General features: G+C 49.4%; 1 protein-coding gene across 1 annotated transcript in view; it reads left to right on the forward strand.

The window, feature by feature from the left end:
* Positions 1-18179, forward strand: part of Ehd3 (EH domain containing 3) — a 42366-nt gene that overhangs the window by 11480 nt on the left and 12707 nt on the right. The window contains exons 2-5 of the mRNA XM_020187220.2: positions 1952-2128; positions 6183-6280; positions 15560-15972; positions 16591-16755. Of these exons, the coding sequence (XP_020042809.1) occupies positions 1952-2128; positions 6183-6280; positions 15560-15972; positions 16591-16755 (853 nt within the window). The remainder of the gene's footprint in view (positions 1-1951; positions 2129-6182; positions 6281-15559; positions 15973-16590; positions 16756-18179) is intronic.

The raw sequence follows: 18179 nt of genomic DNA on the forward strand, positions 1-18179 counted from the left end.
TCTATGTTTCTTGAGCAACGTCTCTTAACTCTATTGGGACCTTGGAAGATGCTCCTGGGATGCCTCTCTGGCCAGTCCCAAGGCACATCCAGGCTTCTTCCTTCAGGCTCCTGTCTTTAGTTCAGGCTCCTGCTCTCTGTGTTCAAAGCTGTGCTGAGCTCCTATGGTCCTTAGCGGCTGTTCCCTGGCTCATTTGCCATTGCTCTTGGCCTCCAGGGGGGTGTAGAGATGGGCAGATGGCCTTGGGCTCTCACTACCCAGGTCTGGAGAAAAGCAGAGAGGTACTTGCCACCTCAGGCTAGTCAGAAGTTCAGGGGTAGGTAGTTCTCCATCCTCGTGCTTCCTCCAGAGTGCCAGTGGGTAACCAGGAGCCATGTAAAGCTAAGTGGCTGCAGATGGCACCATTCAGAAATACATCCCTCATGCAGTGGCCCAGGGAGCAGAAGGAGCCCTTGAGATCACATTAGCAAGCCTCCTAATGAAACAAAGATGGAGCCCAGGGACCGGAAGAGGGGTCTGCGTTTAAGGCCCCAGGATGAATGCAAGGACCAGTTCCTGGACCTCCTATGTCCTGGCCCACTCTGAAGTGCAGAAAGAGGACATGGTAAATAGCCATACCATAAAAATAAGCTGACATTCTTCCACTTTTTTACCTCTCTGGTTGAGATAATATGTAAATTCCCCTACCACCATTTTTCTTACATCTAGCCAATAGAAGGTGTTAAAAGCTATCAGTAAAATTTTCACTAAAAAGGGCCTATAAATTGCCCATAGAGTGGGCCAACTGTGGTCCCCATACCTGTAATTCTAGCTACTCAGAGGAAGGTTGAGAGGATCGTGGCATGAGGCTAGCTTGCATAAAAAGTTAGTGAGATAATATCTCAACAAACAATCTGGGCATGGTGGTTTGTGTCTATAATTGCAACTATGCAGGAGACAATGGTAGGAGGATCCAGGTCCCAGGCCCACCTGTGCAAAAAGCTCAAGAATAACTAAAGCAAAAAGGGGCTGGATATGTGGTTCAAGTGGTGGAGTGTCTACCTAGCAAGTGCATACCTGTTGGGAGCAGGGTGTGTGTGTGCATGTGTGTGCACAAGCAGGTGTTGGGTGCAGTAGAAGAGCATCAGTCTATAAAAGAAAATTGGACCTCTCTAGGAAGAGCAGGTAAAAAAAGAACATTAAAAAAAACTAGGACAGTTATAACCTCCATCCAAGAATCACATATACTATAATATTGGTAACAAAACTGCCTGACACCCAAGAACAAAAGGGAAAAAACCTGTCTTGTGCCAGGTACTGTAAAGGCATTTTGAATAGAGTCTCATCCTTGAAGGTTTGAATCAAATTGATAATGACAGAAAAGAAGGAAAAGCATGTGGTCTGCCTCTATGCCTAAAAATTCAGTCGTCCCTGTGTGAGTACCTGTGAGCACATATACATAGCACACTTGTACATGGAGCATTTCTAGAAAGATGCAGGATGCATAGAATAGATATCAGAGAGTGGGACCAAAAGTCTAGGCTAGGTTGGAGATTCACTTTTCATCATTTATCCTTCACATTGTTTTTACTTTATATTAGATACGAGCTGTTTTTATATTTAATAATTAACCACGCACATAAATAGTGACCTATGAAAAGCCAACACTCTATGGATAGTCTCACTTTATGCCTTTGAGCAGGGATCTCAACCAGTTACCCCCAGCTTCGAAGTCCTCAAAACTCTGTGTAGTTTCAATGTGGACTTTATTTCTGAGCCCTACCCCCTTTTCTGGCTCAGAAAGTGAAAAAGGACCAAGAAGAACAGATGGTGTTTGAAGTTGAACTGCAGAGTTCTTGGAAGTGGTGCAGTCTTGCTCCAATCTGTCCCTCTCCTATTGCCCACAGCAGGGGTCACACAGTGGTGATGAACAAGCAGAGTCCCTTCATGACATCTGTGGGTTTTTTGCCAGGTACCTGCTGGAACAGGATTTCCCAGGCATGAGAATTGGGCCTGAGCCAACCACTGACTCCTTTATTGCGGTGATGCAAGGGGACGTGGAGGGGATCATCCCTGGGAATGCGCTGGTGGTGGATCCCAAGAAACCCTTCAGGAAACTCAATGCCTTTGGCAACGCCTTCTTGAACAGGTGAGTGTGGAAGGGAATGCACACCAGTGCTTCTCGGATGCTTCTTCTTGGAGTACTGGACATGGAAAAACGGGCACAGTCTCAGGAGTTTTTGGGCCATTTCCATATCAAAGTCTCTTGATTGTTCCTAGCTTGTCGGAAATGTGACTGAGTCAGTATCCACAGTGGGATGTGGAAGTTGTGAATCCTGGGCTGATTTCTCCTGATCTAGGAGCAAAAGAGGGCATGACAATGACTTATTTGCCCCAACTGTTCCTACCTCCAATAATAGTGGAGAGGATGCTGTACATTTCCCAACATTTGCCTATGCCATGATTGGGGTTTGCACCCACAGTGAGTGGAAGAGGGTTCTTTGCTATTCTTGTATATGGTTCTTACTTGGTTGAATGAATTGGACTTAAGGGGAAGCTTTGAGTTTGAGCACTGACTCTCCTACTAAACTCCCTGTGTGACCTTGGGCAGACCACATCCCTTCCCCTGGGGCAAGTTCAGGCCTGCAGATACCAAGGTCATCATGAGGATCTGAGCAGAGGAAGTTCGAGTGCATGGAAAGGTAATCATTCTGCATAACTAAAATGCAGACTGATCCCCTGATCACACTAGCCATATTTATTAGTCCAATTTTTATATGTGCATTAATAATTTTAAATTGAGTTTTTCAAATTGGAGGAGCAGTAAATATAAAGAGTATAAGCTTTGACTTCCATACACCTGAATTCAAATACCACCTTCTACCATGGATCCTAGACACATTACCATACTTCCTGTATCTAACTTTTCCCATCTGTTAAGTAGGATAACAGAATATCTCCTTCTCAGGAGCTAAAGGAGGGGTAAGTGAAATACTGAACAGAAAGCGCTAGTGTCCAGCACACAGTGACCAACAGAAAGTGTGGGGTTATGGTAATATTATTATCATGTACTTGTTTATTTGTTTCCCTAATTATTCAGTGAGGGATGGCTGTCCAGTGTTGCCATTTTTCAGTTGTAGAAGTTTAAGCTCATTACCCAAAGGATTCTCAACCTCTCTTGTCCTAATGTTTTTTTCTAAAGCTAGACACTTATTTCTGGTCTTTCTAGTAGTGACATGTAGTGAGTAACACCGAGGCAGGTTTGGGCAGAGGACCATGTGAAGAGTGTGGAACTGCGGACAGCAGGGTGTGTTCCCAAAGCAGGGATTCAAGGAAGGGTGATGTTGAGAAATCACCACTGGAGAGTGGACTGGGCAGGGAGGGGTCTCAGGGGATTGGCTTGGCTTCTGTCAGGGAGGAAGCTGAATTAGCATAAGCAGATTGAGGTGGTGGTAGTGTTAACGAGCAGAGGGGGGTGGGGGACAGGGGTCCTGGAGTCCAGGAGTGTCTCTAATACTGGAGCTGAGTGAGGAAATCCTGACCCAGGATGCTGAAACAGAGAATTGGGCCAGGGCTGGGCAATCCTGCTGGAGCAGAATGAGTCAGGAGGGTAGACAGAGGCAAGGGCCTCTGGGGAGGGGGTGACGAATTTGCCGTTAGACATGAAGAATTTGCACCAGGTGACTGTGAATCAGCTAAGGTGATCATCCCTCTGAGTTAGAGGTGAAGCCCAGGTGAGAGGAGAGAAAAGCCTAGGGGATGCAAAAGGTAGTGTGGCATCACTAGAGGAGAGGATTGCAAATAGTGGCATAAATGTGCTTGCAGTGATGATGGTATATTGGGTTACATGTATCAGCAGATAGTCTGTTATAACAACAGAATATAGGTAATTGCCATCATACCAGGTGCATTCTTGAGACCAGGGAGGCTTTCTGTCATTAACCAAACCCAGCAGGGCTTCATCTCTTTGTGGTAGGACATTTTGAAATGAGAAGATGTGTGTGAGGTGGATAGGAGTGGTTTATCCTGGGTAAAGACAATTAACCTTTTTCAATATTATTGTCTACATCTATAAAATGATGGACTGCAAATTGCAAGTTTTCTATGCCCCAATGTCTTCCAGCAAATATCTTGTATGGAAGATCTGAGAGAGAGAGAGAGAGAGAGAGAGAGAGAGAGAGAGAGAGAGGCAGAGAGAGAGAGAAAGAGAGAGAATGTTTAGAGTGGCCACATTTTTAGAAATGGAATTGAGGGGGAAAAGGGGAAGGCAGGAAGACCTTTATATTTCATTTTCTGCCTTGCTGAACTGCTTTTTCCCCCATTAACATTTAATTTAAAATACTATTAAAAATAATTTAGAAAGAGAATATGTGTGAAAGTATTATGAAAAGAATAATGTACACACACAAGGCGATAGTGCTAAGGGGTCTGGATTCTCTCTTTATATCTGTGATTTTGCTGATTAAAGTGTCTAGCCTGATGAAGGGGACTCACAGAGACCCTGCATGGCCACAGGGACCTGTGTGTACTGGCCTAGAGAGACAGACTGGGAGAAGAAGAGCAAGGTGGCAGGAAGAAGGGCTGTCCCCTGTCTTCCCCTCCAGGTACCTTGCTAGGGGATGGAATTCATGTTTTCTTTCAGCAAACAGTAGGCCCCACTACAGCAGTGTGGGTTAGCTTTACTGGGGAAAATGAGGCTGAGTCCAGGTCAGTGGACACAGGCATGAAGCAGTAAGTCCATCACATAGGCAAGGGGATAGCAGAGGTGAGAAGCCTTGCAGAAAAGTTGGCATTTGACACAGGCATTAAATGATGGGTGAAATGACCCTGGAAGGGTATAAAAGACATTCCAGGCAGAAAAAACTGAAGAGAGAGGAAAAGGAGACACATGGGGAGGAGTGAAAGAATGGGGCTCACTATAGAACCCTATGACCTAAGGACAGGTGGCATCCCAAGCTCTGTGACTTTCTCCAGTAGCGCTCATCACTGAGATGGTAGCTGATTAGGCTGACTGGGGGATCTGCCAGGCATGGCATGGGGAGGACAATAGGGAATGGGGGAGTCTGTCTGCCTCTGGCTTCACGGCAGCCTGCATAGGGTCCCATGCCTTAGATTCCTGGCTCCCCTTTCTTGTGCAGTCTTCTTCCACATCCCTGTCAGCTCCCACTTGCCTGCTCCACCTGGATAAGGCTTGACTGCTATCCCAGAGTGATGACTGGCCATTAGATAGCCCTTCAGATGCCTAAATAAACATTCCTAAGTTCTGTAACCCATCCTTCAAGGCCAGTCCCACTGCTGCCTCCTCTAGGAAACCCTCCCTTGAAAGCCCTCTCTTTGCCTTGATTCTTCCAAATGCTTCACAAACTTTGGAGTGCTAGCCCCATTGCATCCTGGATTATGCTTACCTATGAATAAGCCTCCTCACCTCCAACAGGCTGTGCTTCTTGGGGACAGGGACGGAAATCAGGACATGTCAGTGTGAGCAGGGGTTCACAAGAATAGGCTGTGGCTGCCTCAGAATCACCCAGGAAGTTCCTGAAAGTGTAGAGCTCCTGGCTCACTGCTGCTGCTCTCAGTCTGGTGTGGTGCCAGTGGGCTTGGAATCCTCTACTGGGTAACACCCACGTATACCTTGCACTGAATAGGGTTTATAGATGGGGACAAATGTAGGAAGTGCAGTGACTGCCACTGAAGATCAAATCAGAAGGGGATCCCCACAGCCTGACTCTTCTGCAGACCTCCATGTTCCTCCTGCTCCCATCCTCAGGGAGTTTTATGCAGTGGGCAGAGGAGTCTTTTCTGATCTGCCATCTAAGTAAGAGTCTGAGAGTGAGCCAAGCTAAGTAAAGTCACTGAGGACAGGAAGTAACTGACCAAGTCCAACTTAAGGACTTGGGGCAATGAGAATCAATCCAGAGCTTTGGTCACGTGGGGATGGGCTGTCTCTACAGAGTAGCCCTATTGGCCCAACAGAATTTTACCAAACACCTTGTCACCCTGGTGAGTGACAAGAGAACTGGGGCTCAGTACCCAGATCTGCTGTCAGACACATCCCATACTAAGTAGGCCCACACTGGGTGGCCTGGGACCCTCCAGCCTAGAGCTACAGAGAGACAGACATGAGAAAGACTTGTGAATGGAGTCGTGTGGCTGAGCCAGGGAAAGTGCACAAGTGGCTCACCATGACCTTCCTCGCCATGCAGGTTCGTGTGTGCCCAACTGCCCAACGCTGTGCTGGAAAGCATCAGTGTCATTGACACACCAGGGATCCTCTCTGGGGAGAAGCAGAGGATCAGCCGAGGTAAGGAAATACCTGGTGGATGTTGGCTTCGGGCTCCCTGGTATGTTCTGATACCTTCTGTTGTGGTTCTCTCTCTCTTCCATGTGAGAAGAGATATACTTAGGCCTTGCTGTCTCTTGGTGAAACAGCTGTGACGGCTGTGTGAGGCCATTTTATGGGGGATGGTCCTAAGCTGGGACCAGTAGATGAATATAGGTCCCATGGAGGTTAGGAGACAGCCAGCTTCAGTCTTGTCATGTGTAAAATGAGACATTGAGGTTTGCCTTACTCGTGGAATTTTCTGATCCTCCAAAAGGCCCATAGCCTTGCTTCTTCTCAAGTTCCTGCCATCCCTGCCTGGTCCTGCAGAAGAGGCAAATTCATAAAGAGAACTTTGTTCAGCTGGCGGGCACCAGTGCTCTGGCAGAACACGACAGCATGCTTGGGTCATAAGATGAGGGAACCAGGCATCTGAAAGCACTTTGAAAACTGTTCACTCCAGACAAATTCAGGGTAATTGCTCATTAAAGGAGGCCACCAGCCTGGTGTGTAGGAGACAGAACTTTGGAGCTGACTGGCAGGTTCTGTGCCTGTCTCTGCCCTCTCTTAGCACAACGACCCTGGGCAAGTATTTATCTTTACTTTGGTTGCAATCCATCTTGTAGGGGTATCTGGGGATTAAATGGGTATAAATGTCTTCCATTTGGCACATAGGAAACATCCACTGAACATGAGTATTATAGGTCATTGTCACCATCATCACCATCATCATCATCACCATCCATTTTTTTCCCTAGTTTTAAAATACTAGGCTGATGCTATAAAAAGCTAAAACATTTGCTCTGGGCTACCCTCACCAAACCTCCCCTGCCACACTCACTGTGTGCTCTCGGCAGCCCCTATCTTTTTTGTGCCATGAATTATATCTCTGACAAGAAAATCAGATGAACCACACCCACCCCAATACTTGACCTGGGACTGGAGCCAAATCAGCACTCAGAAATCATCCTTCAGAAAGGGACAGCTTTGGACTGGCAACTTTCTCTGGGAAGTGGCCTGGACTCTTTCCTGAGTTGACCTCAGGTGACATCTGTTTCCTTATGGCACTGCCTCAGCCCGCTGTGCTCTGTGACTTCATCTGGGACAGAGGTCTGTCCTACCCATGCCTGTGCCACTATAGAGGGGGCCCAGGAACCCCTTCCCCCAGGAGCATGGCCTGCCCAGGCCAGCACTCACTCACTCTCAGGCCCTGAGAGGAAAGTTGTGGGTGACAGGCAAGTGCTCCCATGGCTGTGAATCTTTGAGGTCCAGTAGTGCAGGCCCTTGGCCCAGGTGAAGCCTCTGATGCCAGAACTGGGCTTCTTCCTAGCACTTCTGCAGGCTGTCTTGGCTTCCTGAAGACAGCAGCTCTCTTCCAACCAGGGTGAGTATGGGGCAGCAGGTTCATAGTCCACTTTTTGGGGATCTTCCTAGCTATGTGAGAGCAGGGGGATTGTAGAAAGACAGCAGGGAGGCCCTCCAGGTAATGGCCTGCTCAAGACCTGGTAAATCCCAGGCCATCCTTCAGGGAAGACACTTCCTGGAGCAGATGGGGGTGCTGGGAATCCTGAGCAGGAAATTCCCTCCTGCCACAGGAGGTGAAACCTGGGAAGCAGAACGGAAGGAAGCAGCTGAGTCAGGAGGGAACTTGGAAAACTGTGTTCACAGTTCCTGTAATTGGCAGCCTGTGAACCCTAGGACATTGTGAGGGGCTTGGGAAGCCTAGGTACCCCACTGCCCTAATTCTGGACTGTGGTAGAGGTGAGGAGGAGCCAGTCTGTCGAGCCCTGGCCCTAGGGAGAGGACTGTTTCACCCTGGCCCCATCCTGCCTGTGTGCCCATAATGAGCACCTGGCTCCCTTCTCAGGGCCTGTGGAAGATTGCTTCAGGCCCTCCATCTTGCTGCTATTCCTTTCCCTAAACCTCACCACCACCACCCCTATCCCAAGTGGCTCATCTGGGCCAATCTTGAGTTAGGCCTCAGGGGATTTAGGGTCTCTAGGGCAGCCTGAGTTTCCTCAGGGAAGACTGGGAGAACCAGCACTTCTCAAGCTGGGATGTGTGTATCTGCCAGGCAGTGCAGTCTGACAAGTGAGTCTGGAGAGGACACTCCAACCTTGGGGGTTTCCAAGGGCATTGGGGGTTCAGAGTTCTGGGCTTTAGAACTTCTGTGGATCACAACAGGTCAATATTTTCTACCTGAGTTTCAGTGTTCCCATGTGTAACAAGGGGTAATGTGTCACATAGCCTTCGGGTGAGGTCTACAGAACCATTATACAAACACAGACTTCAGCTGGATCATGGTGAACTCCCTTCTTCCTTCCTTATCTGCCATCCAGAGCTGCGTACTATACAACTCTAGGGTAACCCATGCATATGGTCTCTCTTCAGTTGTGCAAGCCTCAACCTGTGTTGTTGTTTATGGCAGTCCTGTTCCCAAGGACTCCGACCTTCTTTAGCTCCTATTCCATCCCATTCTTTTCCTAGTCTTCTATCTTCTCTCTTGCCTTTGTCTTTGGTCCTCTGTGGCTGCCATATATATGCTGGGTACTGGTGTTCTTATCTGCACTTCCTGACTCCTTCTGCTCTGCACCAACTAAGCAGCACCAGGCCCTGCCTACCTCTGGTACCTCTGGGCAAACCAATAGCCTTATACATGGCTATGCAAGCCAATGTGTTCTCTGCCCTCCTGAGTCCAGACTGTGATGCAGCTTCTGGCAGAACAGACTGTGATACAAACAGGCGCTGTGGGCTGGGCTGCTGCATTGCCATCCTGGGGCAGTACTGTCCTTGGCACCCTGAGGAGACCAGGATAGTTGGTGGGAGAACATCAGACATCTTAGCCATCAAGGGGACCCCAAATAAGGAACACTGCCCAGATCCTTCCTCACACAGCCACAGATCCAGAGTTGCAGTTTAAATCTATGCACATAAACCTCCCCTAAATCACACAATCCCATATATATGCCCCCTCCCCACTGTCCCACTCATATGTACACCCCTCCCCGACCTCCCCACATACATGAGCACTGAACAGATCTGAACTTGCTTTGTCATGACCTCTCGCCTAGGCCTCTTGCACCTCCATGTTTGGCCATGGAATAGATTTGGCCCTTCTTCCCTTCCTCTCATGAGCCCAGGGCAGGCTGGTCCTGCAGACGGCACTGGCCAAGGGCTGTGTAGGGCCTGAAACAGCCCACATTCCACTTTCTGAGCCTTGGGACTGGGACAGACTTGTGTCTCATGAGAGGAGGCCTCGGTACGGAGTCAACACAGAGGCATCAAGCAGCCAGACTAGACTGCCCATTCTGCAAACTGAAGTGCTTCCAAGGGCTTCCAGGGCCTCAAGCTTCATGGAGAAAAGCATTCAAGCCCAGCAAAGTAAGCTTCTTGCTCAAGGTGGCCTGCTGCTGGGGCCTGGTGGTGTGCATGTCTTGTACAGGGAAGCCAGGGGCATGGGGAAGTCAGATCTAGGAGGCCTGAGGTCAGCACTTGTCTCTGGATGAGTATGCATTAGGGTGGGCAGGAGAGACAGGCAGGGAGGCAGTTCCTGGAAGTGGCAGGATGTGCCAGGCCAGACTCAGTACTGGGAAGAAGCAAGGATGCAGAGAAGTGGGAGGCTCTGGAAGGCCACGAGTCCTCTCATTTGGGAAGCACACTTCCTGACTCAGCTAGAAATTCCCACAAGTCCCTCCCTAGCTGTCAGGGGACTTTGTGCTGGCACCCCAAACTGTACATCTGAAAGCCCCTCCCAGCGGCCCCTTTCTGTACAGGTGTTCAGCAGCCCCAGAGCAGGTGACAAACATGCCTAGGTCACACTGGAGTGGCAACCCTGGTCTCCCAGTTCTCTGACCAGCAGCTTTTCAGCACATCATCACCTGCTTGAGAAGAATGCAGGGGGTAGGAATATTTCCTCTGGGGCTTTCAAGTTCCAACCTTGGGGGAGGGTGCTGTCCTGATTCTTGCAGCTTTACATCCTCAGTGTGCCCCTAGCACCTTCACTGAAGCTAGACTGGCACTTGGAGGTTCCCAGGGTCACCCATACTACATGCTAGTAAGTACACATCCATATGGGCACTCACAAGCTTGGACAGAGCAGCTGAGCCCTGACATCCTTCTGAAGAACTTTGTGGTTGTCTGGAGGCTGGTGACAAGTCTGTTCAGGCCATTCCTTGTGGTTGCTTCCTGAAGCATCCAATGTAGCGTTTGTTCCCTGTTGTCAGCTGAACTCTTAACACATTCTGGAGATGGATGACTTTGTCATTTTCTTTTTCTAAAGTATCTTTTTTTTTTTTTTACTAAATTATCTCCAAATCTTGGCAGAGCTTTTTGAGGAGGGATGGGACAAGTAAATGCTTGGTTTGAGGACTCAGTTCTTTGAGCCCAAGGCTCACACAGGGCTGTAAGCCAAGAAGAGAATATGGATCTAGGTTCTAGGCCTAAGTTTACCACCACCTGACTGTGTGAGCCTGAGCTAGCCCCTTAATGTCTCTGTATCCCCACTTATTCCCCTGCAAGATGTGTGCCCTGCTCAGCTCCTGGGGTATGGAGAGTCATGAGGATGAAATGAGGTCCTTTGTGCTGCATCCTCATCAGGAAGCCACTGGGTGATTAAGGAGTGGCCTTGCTTATTGAGTTTGTCTCATTGATTTCCTCCTGCTTGGCATTGCTTAGAAACACTTTCTTCCTAGCTCTCTGGAGCCAGGGATGGGTGCCACAGATCCCTGCAGGCTGCCCAGTCTCCGACCGGGAGCCGACCCACCAGATCCCTTGGAGCCAGCAGTCATGCTGAGAGGGATTCCAGGAAGGGCAGTTTCTGGGCTCAGTCTCCCCTCCCATTGGTCCACGATTCAGGAACCTAGGGCTGCTGCAGGTACTCAGCAGCTGGTGCAGGTCTCAGAGCCATTCCTGGGACCAAGTTGGGGAAGGGGGCAAGTAGTCTCCACACTGAATCCTCTCTTCCTCCACTGTCAGATCTTATTTCCATGGCTCCACCAAGGACCCCTCATTCAGCTAGCATTATTATCTCCATTTTATAGCTGAGAAAGTTGAGGCTCAGATTTGCACAAGGCCACACAGAGTTAATCCTATGCCCTTTTCCTTACCTGTGCTTTGCTGATGCCTCCATCCCTGGGCATGCACACAAGTCCAGGCCACAGAAGCAACTAAATGTCCATCCTAGAGACTGCATAGGCTCTGGCTTAGTTAGGAGCAGGGAGGGCGAGCTTCAGAGGAACCCACAGAATTGTTTTATTCTCATGATCTTCCCAGCCACACCAGGGAGCTGGCTCCTGGCATTACTGCTCATTATTTAATAGCAGCTAACCAGAACTTGCAACATTTGCAAAAGCAGCAGGATGAATAGGAGGCTTAGAAAATCATAGGAAGGGCTCTTGGAAGCCACTTGTCTGTCTGTAGACAGGAGCAAGCTTTACACAGGCGTGCCTGAGGCACCTAAGACAGCAGTCTCAGGCCTTCTTTCCTCACCTGGCCTGCAAAGGCATCCTGTGTCTAATCTCCATCTATCCTGCTGCACTCTCCAGTCCCAGGAGACCAAGAAAGGAAGCTCAGAGATCCAGCCCAGTGCTCTGGTTGGCAAAGAAACCAAGGCTCAGAGAGGGGAGGCTGCTTGCCCAAGGACACACAAGCTAATGCCTGAGTGGACTCTGGAGTGTGGGTGGGTGGGGGACAAAGGAAGGGTCTCACCCAGGCAGTGAGCCCCAATTCGTGGAAATTGGTGTTGAGAAGGAACACTTTATAAAGGGGGCAGAGCAATGAAAACGACCAAGGTCACAACTAAGCAGTTTTACCAGCATCCTCTTCTTCGATTTGATCTTCATCATGGCCAAGGAAGGCACTGTGGGTTCTAATTTAGAGACCAGAAAATCAAAGCCTAGAGATGACTCACTCATTCCCTGTTTCCCAGATGTAACATGTAGAATAGGACTCTCGTTTCTGTTCTGTTCAGCAAATGCCCAGAATGAACAGGGCCAAACAGCAGTTGTGAGGCTTCTTCTTCCCACTGCTGTGTGGCCTTGGGCCTGCCTCCTACCCTCTGTAACCTCTACTTACCTGCCAGTTTGGCTGCCCTGGCCGGCTGTGAAAAGCTGAGACAGGGTGTGCGCCAGCCAGTGATGTGGGGTGCAATTTGTTGGATGGGCAGGAGGAAGGCAGCCTGCTCTTCCCAGCAGCCCCTCCCTGTGGCCTGCACAGAACCATTATAATCCAGTGGCAGGGAGGGGTGTCAGCAGAATGCAGAGGCCCTTGACCCCTGCTGCCCTTCTGCCGGCTGAGCAAAGTTTGCTGGTTCCAGACAACAGAGCAGTGAAGCTGTGACCTGTTTTCAGGGGTGGGTGTGGGGCACGATGACGAGATTGTCCTGATTTTCTGGGCCCTCTGACTCCCTTTCCAGCCACAGCACTTTGGGGAGGTGAGCAGTCCTGCTGTGGGCTGGGCCAAAGGGAAGACGGAGTTGGTTGGAGCCATCCTTAGAGGGGGGAGGAGAGTGAAGCAGGCAGTCTCTGTGAGGAGCTGGCTGGGCCTGTTTCCTGGGAGGGAGGGGCGGCAGGTGCAGAAAGACTACTTCATGGCACTAGGCAGGGTGAACTCTAGACTCCTATGTAGTTTCAACTGTTTAATGCCCTCCTCTAGGAACCTCAGCTCTGTCCTCTCCTAGTGCCTACCTCTGAGGGTATGGCAGGTGTGAAATGAGGTCATGGCAGCACTAACCAGGTGGATCTAGTGTTGAACTTGGAGTTGGAGAGCTAGGGATCATGTCCCAGGGCAGGGTAGTCTTGGCTGAGTCAGTGAGCCTCTCAGAACTTCTGTGACCATCTATGAGGTAGGACCCATAATGCCCCCACCTTGTTATAGGCAGAGCTGGCCCTTGAAGCACTTCCTGGAGTCTTGCCTTCAGCTTAAGCAGCCGGCCTTGAGTGAGGAATGTAATGCTAATTTACACCAGGCCTCAGTTTGCACCAAGTAGGAACCTTCCTGGGGGCAGGGGAGGTACTTGGATCATTCTGGGCCTGCTCTGCCCCTCTCTGAGCCTCGCTGCCTCTATTTTTAAATGAGGGAATTGGACTATTGCTCTCTAAGCTCCCCTGGCCTCAGGGGTTGCCGCAACAAGAGCAGGGAAAGAAAAGGCCTGGGTTAATGAGCCGCCAACAGAGCATGGAGAAAGTCAGCTGGGGATGCTGGTGTCTAAATGCCCTTCATCCATCAGAGGCTTGGGAATGGAAGACAGCATGGTAGGAAGGGAGGGTTGTTTTGTTTCTTTGTTGGTTAGGGTTCTTTTATTACACTGGGAAGCATTAAAGGGATCCCCTAGGAAGCTTTGTGGCAGCAGGCTGTCCTGCCCATGCTAGTCCCATCTACCACCTCTGAGATGTTGCTCTGACAACCCTTAATATATCCCTGACTGTTCAGAAGATGCCACAGAGAGAAAATGCCTTTACAACCCAGCTCCTCTGGTCCACCCCATCTGTCCTCATCATACCTCCCCACCTAAGCTTGTGGCTTAATCTGAAATGGGAGCCTTCAAAAGCTAGGCTACCAGCTGGGTGACCTTGGACAAGTTGCTTTCCCTCCTCCTGCGTCCTACTCAACTTACTGTGAGGATTAAAGAGTTAGTGATTATAAAGTACTTAAAACAATGCTGGATGCCTAGTGAATGATATTAATGCTAAGCACTTGCCATTATTACTGTTGGAGGCTAGCAGTTCTCAAAGTGTGGTCCGTGGACCACCAGCAGCATCCCCTGGGAGCTTGTTAGCAATTCCCATCTACACTTCCTGGATCACAAAATTGGGGACGGGCTCCAGCCACCTGAGTTTTAACAAGCCCGGCAGTTGGGGACTCCATTACAGAGTCAGAGCTTCCTAAGTCTGAGTCAATCACAAGGCAGTTGCCAAATGACCTTGCTTGGTCTCTGCCTGGCTCTCTGAGGCAGGGCAGGAACTAGTGGCTTTTTCTTAATGGCTTGGTTTCCCACTCAATAGTGGCAATTAGTTTTGGGTTCCCAGGGTATATCCTTTGGAAGCTTTGTGCTATTGGAAGCCAAGGTTTTTGGTCATGCCAGAGCCAAAGAAGGGATTTTGCTTTGGTGCTAGAGGTGTGCCATGGAGAAACAGCAAAAGGAAGCCTAGGTGCCCTGCTCAGACTCAGACTGAGAAAGCCTGACACCTCCATTCTCATGGAGGACTGTGGGCCCTTGAGCAAGGGCCTCTCTGAGTTTCCCTTCCTCATGTAGTGTCCTTCCGTTTTGTGGAAGAGGATACAGAGGCACAGAGAGATAAGGCCTCTCCAGCTCTGAGCGTTGGTAAACCAACACACTGTTGGGATACCTCCCTCCAACATCTCCCAGATCTGTAGCTTCTCAGTGTTGAGCAGAGCAAGTGCTCTGGGACTCCTGGAGCTAGCCGGACTTGAAGCAGCTCACTGCTAGATAACCAAGGTGTGGTCACCAGAGGTCCAGTCATGTCCTAAAGAAGAACCTACTTGTGGATTAAGAGTTGGGAATTCTGGGCTGCGGGAGGGAGGCAGGGAGGGAGGGAGGAAGGGAGGAAGGGAGGAAGGGAGGAAGGGAGGAAGGAAGGAAGGAAGGAAGGAAGGAAGGAAGGAAGGAAGGAAGGAAGGAAGGAAGGAAACTGTGCATTTATAGCAAGAATTCAGATTTCTTCCCGATGGGGTGGGCGTGGTTTGAGCTGTCATCAGTAATTTACATTTTCTGTTCTACTGCTTGTGGGCCTTGTAAAGAATTTCTGATTCTTTATGGAATTTGTGTTTCTTTTCCAGCCTCTGGTTTCTAACCTCAATAAAAAGAGTAAGAAAGCTGGATAGTGTCTGTGCTATATGTTTATAATAATATCCAGCATTTACTGAGCATCTACTAAGTGCTCAGTATTTAACTCTAGTCTTTCTATTAATTGTATATGACAAGTAAGTATTAACTTGCGTCTACATCGGCTCCTTTTGGTCCCACCCCTGCTCATCCCCAACAACCGGAAGCTCTTTGAGGCTGAGGAGCAGGACCTGTTCAGGGACATCCAGAGTCTATTAATTGCATCTGGTTTTTTAGATGAAAAAATACTAAGGGGAGCTGGAGATGCAGCTCATTGGTATAGTACTTAACTTGCATGCAGGAGACCCTGGGTTCCATTCCCAGTACTGGAAAAAAAATGCTTCTTTTGCATTTGACTCCTCCTCTCCCCAGCCCAATAACCCCAAAGGCCCCTCCGCTGACTGTTCCTCTGCCGGCAGGATATGACTTTGCAGCTGTCCTCGAGTGGTTCGCTGAGCGGGTGGACCGCATCATCCTGCTGTTCGATGCCCACAAGCTGGACATCTCCGATGAGTTTTCGGAAGTCATCAAGGCTCTGAAGAACCATGAGGACAAGATGCGAGTGGTGCTGAACAAGGCCGACCAGATCGAGACGCAGCAGCTGATGCGGGTATATGGGGCGCTCATGTGGTCTCTGGGGAAGATCGTGAACACCCCGGAGGTGATCCGCGTCTACATCGGCTCCTTTTGGTCCCACCCCCTGCTCATCCCCGACAACCGGAAGCTCTTTGAGGCTGAGGAGCAGGACCTGTTCAGGGACATCCAGAGTCTACCCAGAAATGCGGCCCTCCGCAAACTCAATGACCTCATTAAGAGAGCCAGGCTGGCCAAGGTGAGGCTGCCCTTGGGGAGATGTCAGGGAGGCAGGGCTACCAAGAGGGATGCTGCTCCAACAACTGTGCTGCTGCCTGCCCCAGTGAGTGCCCTAGAGCCTCTGCATCAGGAGCAATGCCAGCTCAGTCCCTAGGGTAGGACAGTGTGGTGACTGAGGTGGCAGCCTCTGGGTCAGATGGCCAGGCTGGAGCCTGACTCAGCTGTTTGCCATCTGAGTGATCCAAGCCCCAGCCAGGACTTTGGTCTCCCTGTGTTTTTTTCCACATCTGTAAAATGCAAGGGCTGGAGGACAAAGTGGAACAAGGAGCATCAAAATTCTCATCAGATAAAACAAAGCCCCCATCACAGCACCCGGTGCCTCAGTTGCTCAGCAGAGTCTGCTGTTGTTAGTAGCGACAGCAGTGGCAGCAGCAGTATCCCCATCCCCATTACTGTCTGGCCTTCCTTCCCCACATTCTTACTTCACCCACCCCAGCACTGCAAGAGTATGGGAAAATGACTTCAGAAGCAGGAGGAGGAAGGGAGGGACTTTTGGAAAAATAGGGTAAAGCAATCCTAAAAGAGGAACTAGATCAGAGTCTTGATGCAGAGATCGCCCTCTGATCCCATTTGTCAGGTTCATGCCTACATCATCAGCTCGCTCAAGAAGGAGATGCCCTCCGTGTTTGGGAAGGACAACAAGAAGAAGGAGCTGGTGAACAACCTGGCTGATATTTATGGCCGGATTGAGCGGGAGCACCAGATCTCACCTGGGGACTTTCCCAACCTAAAGAGGATGCAGGTAATAAGACCCTTGATTGCTTAAGTTCACCCCTGATCTCCCCCCTAGGAGGAGTTTGGGATGCACACCTTGGACAAGCAGAGAGCTCGCCATCTTTGGAGCACATTGTAGGCCCTTATTTTGGGCCAGAGGCCATCATTCATGATTTCTCATATTTTCCCCAAAAGCAATACTCAGAGGGAGGCATTTTCGCCTGCCTGTTACAGAAGGGGACACCTAGGCCTCAGCACCCTTCCAGTGTAACATTCACATATGCTACAAGTAGAAAAGCCAGGAGGTTTCCCCAAGGTCCAAGCAAGAAGTCGCCATGCCATACAAGTGGATCCTTGCTGAGCCTCTGCCTTGTCATCTGTAAATAGGGACTGCAAAAATACCTTGTACACAGGTGCTGGGAGCTCAGTGAGTACTGTCTGGGAGGCCCTCGGCACGGAGCCTTTACTGCACACTAGCATCCTTAGGTGGGGGGTGCTGGGTGGTAAGCACAAGGACCTATCCTCTGAACAAGTCTTCCAACTTGAGATTCTATAATTATTTCGAAAATTTTAAAAAGTCAAATTAGGTAATTTATTAGAAAAAAATAATAGCTGCAGAAATATTAGCAATAGATGTTGCTGTTTCTCTCATTTTTATCTTCAAGTTGGAAACTAGTTTCTCAGTTTGACTAGGATCTTCAGAAGATCTCTGGAGTTCCACATAGGCATTTTTAGTTTCCTATCTGGTAAAAGAAAAAAATACACATCCCAAGTATATTTTCCCATGGACCATTCATTCGTGAGCTTGGCACGCATTTCAGATTGCTTTAATGTAATTTGTGCTCCTCAACTGTCATGGCTGGGAACACCTCAGCTCTTTATTTCTCCTTCTGTTGAGAACTCATGGATCCATAAACAAGCATTTGGGAAGGTAACATTTGAAAGGTTCCTAAAACCCCTTTTTTAGTGTGAGAAATCCTTTTGTAACTTAAATGGCTATACTTCCTCCTTTGTTTGCCTGTCCAATGCTCTGATCTGTAGTTAGGTGTGCTAAATCAATAGTGTCAACTTGCTGTCCTGGATGGGCGTGTGTGATGGGGATCTCTGGAAATGCTGAGACTCCTGTGTGGGAGCCCACCTACAGGTGAGCAGGCTGGGAGAGACAGGAGGAATTAGAGGTGGGAGGGGCCTGTGAGGTTATGGTCTAAGGGAAAGAGAAAGGCCATGGTCAGGTCTTCCCTCCATAGCCCCCACCCCCACAGCCTCTCCAGCCCAGCCCTAGAAGGGAGATGAGAAGTGTCCAGCTAACACTTGCTCTCAAAGTGTAGCTGTAGGTGTTTTCTGAATTTTCTGCAGTGAACTTGATGTGCTTGTCCTTGTGTGTTGGCCTCTTCCCAGCATGCTGAGATTGCTGTGGCCAGACCCAGGCAGGAGCAGACCGCTCTCCGCCAT

This window comes from Castor canadensis, chromosome 12 (assembly GCF_047511655.1).
Source record: "Castor canadensis chromosome 12, mCasCan1.hap1v2, whole genome shotgun sequence".
In the NCBI taxonomy this organism is placed as follows: Eukaryota; Metazoa; Chordata; class Mammalia; order Rodentia; family Castoridae; genus Castor; species Castor canadensis.